At 40.2% G+C, this 10,142-nt stretch overlaps 1 protein-coding gene across 1 annotated transcript; it reads left to right on the top strand.

Moving 5' to 3' along the window:
* The first annotated feature begins 2,214 nt into the window (after positions 1–2,214).
* Positions 2,215–8,193, top strand: FAM200C (family with sequence similarity 200 member C). The gene is made up of 3 exons (XM_047781367.1): positions 2,215–2,333; positions 3,174–3,251; positions 6,234–8,193. Exon 3 carries the CDS (start codon positions 6,283–6,285, stop codon positions 8,065–8,067), a length of 1,785 nt encoding a protein of 594 aa, XP_047637323.1. The 5' UTR covers positions 2,215–2,333; positions 3,174–3,251; positions 6,234–6,282; the 3' UTR covers positions 8,068–8,193.
* Positions 8,194–10,142: the final 1,949 nt, after the last annotated feature.

Genomic DNA, 10,142 nt, shown 5'->3' with positions numbered 1-10,142 from the left:
TACTCTGATTTTAGGAAGAATTCTATAATATTTGAAATCATGTCGTAGTTCTGTTTCATTCTGGAAAAAAGGTAACATCTTGAACATTACTGAAGATAAGAGGTGTGATTTTATTATCTCAATAATTACCTTTTGAATGCTGGAACTTTGGGCTGGAACTTTTTTTCTTTTTCTTTTTTTTTCTTCACAGGGCCGCACCTGCAACATAGGGAAGTTCACAGACTAGGGGTCAAATCGGAGCTGCTGCTGCCAACCTATGCCACAACCATGGCGATGCCGCATCTGAGCCACATATGTGGCCTATGCTTCAGCTTGCACCAATGCCAGATCCTTAACCCACTCAGCAAGGCCAGAGATCAAACCTGAATCCTCATGGATACTAGTCAGGTTCTTAACCCACTGAGCCACAACAGTAACTCCTGTAATTTTCATGTGTTATCTCTTCAAAAGAATTTCATGGGGTGAGTAATGGATAACAGCCATATTTTATAGTTAGCTAAGGACTTAATAACTCCAGGTAACTTGCTCAAGTCCTAACAGTTAAAAGTGTTGGTGCCAGTACATAAAGCCAAGTCTCTGACTCTAAAGCCCACTCCTTTCCCTTGCATTTAAAGCCCAGGTTTCTGGACCAGGAAGGCTGCTCTTTTGCAATTTCTCTCACTGACAGAAACCTTAGATAGCCTCTCAATCTTTTTATCAGGTTCACCCTCAATACTTGAAAATGATGCATCAGGAGTTCCCATCATGGCTCAGTGGTTAACGAATCTGACTAGGAACCATGAGGTTTCAGGTTCAATCCCTGGCCTTGATCAGTGGGTTAAGGATCTGGTGTTGCCGTGAGCTGTGGTGTAGGTCGCAGACATGGCTCGGATCCTGCATTGCTGTGGCTCTGGTGTAGGCTGAAGGCTATGGCTAGGATTAGACCCCTAGCCTGGGAACCTCCATATGCTGAGGGGAGCGGCCCTAGAAAAGGCAAAAAGACAAAAAAAAAAAAAATGACGCATCTCTCCCACATTCTTTGACACTTTCCCTTCCCCCACTTTTTCAGGATGCTTCTCACAAGATTATATAAAAAATAAATAGAATGTGATTTCATTAAATACCCTCAAAATAGGAAAGAGTAGGTTGGTTTGTTTTGCCATTTTCTAGTTTACAGCTTGGGGTTTTTCTCTGAAGTCTATCATGCATTTATAGCTTTAAGAGCCTGTAATCTAAGAATTTTAAATAAAAAATCTTTTGGCGTCCCCGCCATAGCACAGTGGGTTAAGAACCCTACTGCAGCAGCTCAGGAGGGTTTGATCCCCAGCCCTGCACAGTGTTATTGGATCTGGTGTTGCCACAGCTGCAGCTAGCTGGAGCCACAGCTGTGGCTTGGATTCAATACCTGTCCCGGGAACTAACATATCTGCAGGTGTGGGCTTTAAAATTTTTAAACAATCTTTTCTCCTATGATTCTTAGAAAATTCATCCACAAGCTCTAATTTATGGGAAGAGGGCAACACATGTGGGCAAGAGGACTCATCCTCTACCATTAGCATCTTAATGGCATTTACAACTTGTCCCATTTGCCTGAATGTTTAATTTGGGAGTGGAATGAGCTTCCTTCTCTTTTACCTCATTTATTACACATAGGAAATGGTTAATTACTGGAGTTTATAATCTCCAAGCCCAAACAAACCCTGACACAATATAAAGTTTCATTTCTAGTGCTCTGAATGTTAAAAGGTAGAACTATATGGACGTCCAGTGTCTTCCATCTCTGAGACTCTACAATTCATCCTTTTTGGCCGACACAATAAGCAAAAAATTTCCAGCTCCACTAGTCTGAAAAGCGGGCCGGCGCGCATGCTCCTTAGTCAAGTCAGCGGTGCCTTCAGCCTTTTGCCATCGCGCCTGCGTGCCGGGATGCGCCTCGCCCAGTGTGCGGGCGGGAAGCCATCCGGAGAACCCGGATGGAACCCAGCGCGGCTGGAGCTGAGGAGACTGCGGGCGCTCCTGTCTCACCGCGCTCTGCAAGTTCCTGCTCCGGGGTCGGACCCGAGGCGCCACCGCTGGTTTCAACGCCCCGAGGCTGGGTCCCAGCCTGAGTCGAGAGCGAATTGGAGCCTGAGGCAGGCGCCTAAAAGCCCGAGCATCCGTTGGGCCTGCGCCTCTGGCTCCGAGACGGCGGGCAGAGACCAAGCAGTCTTCTTCCCGCGCCGCCAGCGTACTTAACTCGCCCGGGCCGCCTCCTAAACGCTCCGTCCTTAATAATACACAACAGGTCCTACTAGTTACAAGGTGGTGTTCTTTACATGCATGCTCACAATTAAACCTCCCAACAATCCTATAAGGTAGGTACTATTGTCATCCCCAGTTGAGGGATTGAAGCCTGGACAGGTACCCAGCCTCTAAGTGACAAAGCCAGGATCCCAGGCGTTCGTTTGCTTCTGCAGAATATGCTCAGCGACTGCATTCCTGTCGCTTCTCTCCTGGCTGTTGCTTTTAACTGTAAGAGGTAATGACTCAATCCTCTGCCTCCCTGACACCCGCACCAACTATGGACCGGCATAGGCGGTGGCCAGGTATAAGTTGGACTGTATTTGGTTTGGAGTTTTAGTTTTACAACTGTACTTTGGTATTGCCACTGCTGATATTGATGTTTTAGCCTTCCCCACATTATTTCGGTTCTGTGAATGTTCACTTGTAACTGGTTTTTCTCTCAGTTGTACTTTTTCATATGTACCTTTCATAAACTTGCAAAATACTCTTGTTAAATCTGGTCTTTCATTCTGCATCTTCAGAAAGCTCTCAACGAACTCTCCAATGAATCATTCTAAAATCAAATTATGTCTATCTCAATAAGATAATCCTTTTCATTTTACTGTCTATTATGGAAATTTTCCAGTGTACATAGAAAATAGTGAGAATGTGTACCCATTACCCACCTTCAGCAGTTACCAGTTCAAGGCCAATCCTAGTCTATTTCCACCCCATTATATGTGTGTGTGTGTGTGTGTGTTCAGTATTTCAAAGGAAATCCCAGACATCTTATTTCCCTTGTAAATAATTAAGGCTGTACCTCTAATAAACAAAGACCTTATTTTTAACACAACCCATACCATTATTACACTGTTTCAATTAACAATAATTACTTAATAAGATGATGCTTTTTTAATGTTTACCTATTTTAGGATATTGTGATTGCTAAATACCACAAAGGAGCAAGTGAAAATTGTAAGGTTCTAAAACACAAGCAAGCCTCTTGGGCGGTAAGTTCATCTCTGAGGATCTTGTAAATTCTTTCTACCTATTCTTTTTCAAGGGGGATGGAGAAGAATACTAGAAATGACTGTTTCTAAAAATTCTTTTGTTCCAAGCAGATAACTCTTCAGTCAAAATATACTTGAGCAGCATAGTCAGAGTGTATAAGAATGTACTCTTAACTCATCCTATGATTTCTAATGAGACTAAAGTAAAGCTTTTTCCCTTACTCCTTCTGCCCCCCAAATACATGTAACAGAATACAGAAGTATAAGCATTTTTATGTTCATGTCATAATTTTATCATTATTAATTAGGAGAGGTTCAGTTGGCCTATAGTCTCATCTCTTGCCCAAAGAAAGCTTGAGATCAACTCCGAACTTCAAATTGTTTTGACTGGCAGACATCTTCCAATGTTAAACTGACTGACAACAACCATATGGCAGATCAACTTAGTAGTTACACAGAGATAAATTTTACAACTAGTTATTCTTGGCAGAGTCACTAGAAAACTTTTAATATTCATGGCTTACTTATTGTGATTTTTTTTAATGGCCAAATTGAGCATTTGGATTTAAATGTACCCCATCACATCATTTAAGCCATGTTATGTGGCATAGAACTTTGGAGACTTTGGGGATCACTTATTTATCTGGCAGATAGAATTGTTTTCTAAAGTATATTTGGCCCTATCTATGGTTTATACTTTTGCTCATTGCTCAGAGAAAAAGAAAAAAAGGTATGGCTTTCTTTTTAGGCCTCTCAACTTTCACAGGAAGTTGTCATCAACTCAGAAAACATAAATGCCTATTAAATCATTTAGACTGTTTACTTAGCAACCTAGAATATCTGCAAGCTAGGGATTGCCAGAGGGTATGTTTCATTCCTCGGAATCTGCCTACATATTAGGATGTGTATCAGAATCACTTGGACGACTTTATTTTGGGTTCTTTGGTCCTACTTCTGGAGATGATGATTTATTAGTTCTAAGGTAATATAGGGAAATGTATACTTTCAATAGAGTTCCCAGTGATTTGATGGGCATCTCTTGTTAAAGATAACTGCTCTAGGTACTGTTCATAAGAATTATCTAAAATGCTTATTTAGAATACAGATTTTGGTTTCCTACTCCAGAGCTAGAGAATCAGAATCTCAAGTTGGGACCCAGGAATCTGGATTTTGGTAAGAGACTTAGATGATTCCTCCATTTACTACACCAGAAAACCACTGCCTCCTACATCCTGTCCTACGGTAATTGAGGGTGTTCTTTTAGATGAGAGAAATTTTTCTGAAGTCTAAGGTCTCAGTAATAAGAATAGTTGTGTTTCTCCTGAGCAACTTGTTTTGCTTTTCTACATGGACAGTGTGAATCATGAACTGATAGTGTGTATCCTACTCTTATGTCAAGGGTAGCTTGGTCACACCTGTTTGAAATTCTCTGCTTCAGTTGGAAACAAAGCTATTCGAGGATCAAGAGTTTCAAATCTGTTTAATCCTTAAGTCTATGTATATACAAAAGTTGCTGAAAGTAGATCTTAAGTTTTTATCACAAGAAACATAATTGTGACTTTGTGTAGTGATGACAGTCAACTAGACATTGTGCTCATTTTGCAGTATATACATAGAGCAAATAATTGTGTTGTACACCTAAAACTAATATAATGTGGTATGTCAATTAAATCTCCAAAAAACCTTTTTAAAAAAGAATTGGATCTCTTGAAAGAAAAAGTACCAATATAGTTATAACGGGAGTTATTAGAAATTTGTTGGTGATATTTTATGGTTTAGTATTGCTTCTGTTTGTTAATCAGGGGCCAGCAGATAATCTTTAATGTTGAAACCATAAAATTTCTTAATCCAGCCCTGCTCGCCACAGAAACAGCGCCTCCCTCTGGTCTTGGTATCAACTGTGGATACTAAAATATTAGTGTATAATTACGTCCATGTATATATCATAATGTGAACACATGGAACTGGCTGATAAAACCATGGATCCTAGCAGAGAAGGAAACTATAACAGGCCTAAGAAGAAACCTGTGATAGGAGGAACAAATGTGTTAGGGCCAAGGTGGCCATGGTCAGGTGTGTTCTCTGCTGAACAATTAAACTTTGTAGAAAAAGAAACTTTGTGGGAGTTCCCGTTGTGGCTCAGCGGTTAATGCATCTGACTAGCATCCATGAGGATGCAGATCTGATCCCTGTCCTTGCTTAGTGGGTTAAGAATCCAGTGTTGCTGTGAGCTGTGGTGTAGGTTGCAGATGCAGCTCAAATCCTGCATTGCTATGGCTGTGGTGTAGGCCACTGGCTACAGCTCCGATTGGACCCCTACCCTGGGAACCTCCATATGCCATGAGTGTGGCCCTAAAAAGCAAAAATAAAGAAAAAAGAAACTTTGTGAAGCACAAAAAATGTAAGTGCCTCTTTGCTATGTTAAATTGCATATGTGTATATAATTTTTTAAGTTCAGTAATAACTCTTTATGTGTATTTAAAAAATAATTTTAAAAAAGCTAGCCACCATATCAAAATCTGCCCTTCCTTAAAATATTTAGTAAATTACTCCCTTCTCTGTTCACTAGATCATAACTGGGGGTGTGCATACCTCCTTGGCACAGGATGGAAGGAATGGGTGGTGGTGAGATGCTTTTTCTGGGGATACAAAATAAACCTGATTTGTTTGGAACATACATCACTGAAAACAAATATAAGCTTTAACTTCAGTTCCCCAAGAGAGGACTTATAGGTGTTCACAATTTGCATAAACCCAGATCTCCCATATGTAACTTGCTGGCAAGTTAGTTATTCCAGGGCTTTAGCTGTGAGTTGCTAAATTTAAGTTGGACTGTCATGCTGTCATGGCTTACTTTGGACTGACGTGTTACAGCTTATTTCTTGATATGTACATAAATGACAGGATGGTATATGGTGTGACTTTGTTTTAATTCAGTTAGCCACTGATTCTTAACGTCTGGGTTCTGTTTTACTCCCAAAGCAAAAATCTGCGACATCTCTGGAATACTACCTGAGAGTGTTGGGGTGCCATGTCGAAGAAACGCAAATGGGATGACGACTATGTTCGTTACTGGTTCACCTGTACGACAGAGGTTGATGGAACTCAGCGCCCACAGTGTGTGTTGTGTAACTCAGTATTTTCAAATGCTGATCTCCGACCATCAAAACTATCTGACCATTTCAACAGGCGGCATGGTGGTGTAGGTGGGCACGATCTCAACAGCCTGAAACATGTGCCAGCACCATCTGATCAGAGTGAAACCCTAAAAGCATTTGGAGTTGCATCTCAGGAGGATGCCTTACTTCAGGCATCATATCAGTTTGCATATTTATGTGCCAAGGAGAAGAATCCTCATACAATAGCTGAAAAACTAGTGAAACCTTGTGCGTTGGAAATAGCACAAATAGTTTTGGGACCAGATGCACAAAAGAAACTTCAGCAGGTACCCTTATCAGATGATGTGATCCATTCTAGAATTGAGGAAATGAGCCAGGATATCTTACAGCAAATTCTAGAAGATATCAAAGCCAGTCCTCTTAAAGTGGGTATCCAACTTGCTGAGACAACAGACATGGATGACTGCAGTCGGCTAATGGCATTTGTTCGATACATAAAAGAAAGAGAGATCATAGAAGAGTTCCTGTTCTGTGAACCATTGCAGTTAACAATGAAAGGAAAAGATGTGTTCCGTCTATTCAGAGACTTCTTTTTGAAGCATAAGATATCACTTGATGTGTGTGGCTCTGTTTGTACTGACGGCGCCTCTTCTATGCTAGGAGAAAATTCAGAATTTGTTGCCTGTGTGAAAAAAGAGGTACCTCATATCGTGATCACACATTGTTTGTTGAACCCCCATGAACTTGTCACAAAGACACTGCCTTCAAAACTAAAGGATGCTCTTTTTACTGTGGTGAAGGTAATAAATTTTATCAAAGGGCGAGCTCCAAATCATCGCCTGTTTCAGGCTTTTTTTGAAGAAATTGGAATAGAGTATAGTGTTCTCCTTTTCCATACTGAAATGAGGTGGCTTTCCCGAGGCCAAATACTTACTCATATTTTTGAAATGTATGAAGAAATAAATCAGTTTCTTCACCACCAAAGCAGCAATTTAGTTGATGGCTTTGAAAATAAAGACTTTAAAATTCACCTAGCATACCTGGCAGATTTATTCAAACACCTAAATGAACTTGGTGCATCTATGCAAAGGACTGGGATGAACACAGTATCAGCTAGAGAGAAGTTATCTGCTTTTGTTAGGAAGTTTCCATTTTGGCTTAAGCGCATTGAAAAAAGAAATTTTACCAATTTTCCTTTTCTTGAAGAAATCATTGTTTCAGCTAATGAAGCATTATGCATTGCAGCTGAAATAACACTGCACCTGCAACAGTTGAGCAGCTCCTTCCACGAATATTTCTCTGTTGGAGATCTTGATGAGGCAAGTAAATGGATACTGGATCCATTTCTTTTTAATCTGGACTTTGTTGATGATGGTTATTTAATGAAAAATGACCTTGCTGAATTACGAGCTAGTGGCCAAATCCTAATGGAATTTGAGACAATGAAGCTTGAGGATTTCTGGTGTGCTCAATTCACAGTGTTTCCAAGCCTGGCAAAAACCGCTCTAGAAATCCTTATACTATTTGCAACTACATACCTTTGTGAGCTGGGATTTTCTTCACTTTTACATTTTAAAACAAAGTCCAGAAGCTGCTTGAATATGAGTGATGACATCCGTGTGGCTATTTCAAAAAAAGTTCCTCGTTTCTCAGACATCATCGAACAAAAACTCCAGCTACAGCAGAAATCAGTGTAAGCTGGCAGACTTTTTTTTTTTTTTTTTTTTTTGACTGCAGCATACAGCAGCTGGATGTGGGATCACAGTTCTGAAACCAGGAATTGAACCTGAGCCACAGGGGTGAAAGCTCAGAATCCTAACCACCAGACCACCAGGGAACTCCCTGATAGACTTTTTAAATGTATTGTTTTTAATATATTCTCAATTCCATTATAAAATTAATTCTTTCCTTTTATATTTATGATATACCAAATCCTATGTTAAAAGTTTAGCATCTGTAACTTAATTTTCACATGAGGCATGGGAAAATATGTTTTGAGAATGAACACAGCAGCATAAAATTAAGTACCACTGAGACATAGCATTTTTCTAAGTATCTGTTTCACTTGTTGATGTGATTCCATAAAAAAGACACCCAAGCACTAGAATATCCAAGCTAAATGGTACAGTAGGCCACAAATAGAGCCAAGAGAACAAGAGAAAACCTCCCAGAAAGTGCACCTTCATGTTAAAGGTCAAAGGATAAAATGACAGACTGAGTCCTCCCAAATCCTTGAGGCTTGTTTTGGGGACGTTAATGAAATCAGAAAAGGATTATGAAATGTTATAGTGAGAGAAGGGATGATTCCAATTTATGTAGGATTTTTTTTTTTTTTTTTTGGTCTTTTTGCCATTTCTTGGGCCGCTCCTGCGGCATATGGAGGTTCTCAGGCTAGGGGTCCAATCGGAGCCGCAGCTGCCGGCCTACACCAGAGCCACAGCAATGCAGGATCCGAGCCGCATCTGCAACCTATACCACAGCTCACGGCAATGCCAGATCCTTACCCCCCTGAGCAAGGCCAGGGATCCAAACCCGCAACCTCATGGTTCCTAGTCGGATTCATTAACCACTGTGCCACGACGGGAACTCCTGTAGGATTTATTTTTAAACGGATTCTTTGGGGTCAGTCTCACAATGTCCACTCCTCTACCTCTCAGACTCTAAATTCCATGACATTAATAAATATCCTAATAACCTGTTAGTTGGTCTTTGTCTTTTTTAAAGTTACATCCGGACTCCACGGACTCCAAGTCATCAGGGCTGCTGAAAAGATCCCAGAGCCTTATTCAAGAGATTATGATTTAGCAGATCTGCGATAAGATCAAGGATCTTCTTTCTTAACCAGCTTTCCAGATGGTTCCCATGGATTCTTTGGTTCTTTTACCTCATCCTATTTTTCCTTTACCCCAGTTTCCTCACTTATTTACATCCTATGCTATATATATTTTTTCTAAGGTAATTCAAAACCTTTGAGTGGACCAGAATATAATGAAATTGACATGAAGTCACTGTAGTAATTCAGGGCCACCAAAAAGTTCCCCATAGGAATCTAAGTTAATATACATTTCTGGATGATAATTTAACTAGATTTATTTTAAAATTTAAGTAATCTTTTATTTCAAAATTTAATGTTTTATCCATATGATCAAGGCTGGAAAAATAATGAGTCCTAAAATGAAGTGCCACAGTCCCCTTCCTACCTAATTACCTTAATAATTTCTGCTTTAACTTCCTAAGGTTCCACTCATATCTCTCAGTAATAACGTTATACCAAATACATATGCCAGTTTTGATTTATCAGACAGCAATTATATATTGACTCCTCTAGATAACAGGCAAGGATTGAATTTATAAAAAACATCCTCTCCTCTCCTACTACTTCCAATTTTTGTTATAATACTACTAATTTTAGTCCCTCTATTGATTCTTCGCAGCCCTTTGGTTAAGGATTTTTTCCCTCTAGGGGTTTATCACATGGAAAGAATCAGGGGTGTCCACCAAGTTTATAAGGTGTATAATCACAACACTCATAATACATTTTTTTCTTGGTTTTTCATTTTGATTTTTTTTTTTTTTAAGGGCTGCACCCCTGAAGTATATAGAAGTTCCCAGGCTAGGGGTCCATTCAGAGTTACAGCTGCCAGCGCGCACCACAGCCATAGCAACTCGAGATCCGAGCCGCATCTGTGACCTACACCACAGCTTACGGCAACACTGGATCCTTAACCCACTGAGCGAGGCCAGGGATGGAACCCACATCCTCATGGATACT

This window comes from Phacochoerus africanus, chromosome 1 (genome assembly GCF_016906955.1).
Source record: "Phacochoerus africanus isolate WHEZ1 chromosome 1, ROS_Pafr_v1, whole genome shotgun sequence".
Classification (NCBI taxonomy): Eukaryota; Metazoa; Chordata; class Mammalia; order Artiodactyla; family Suidae; genus Phacochoerus; species Phacochoerus africanus.
This window is presented reverse-complemented; position numbering and strand designations above follow the sequence as displayed.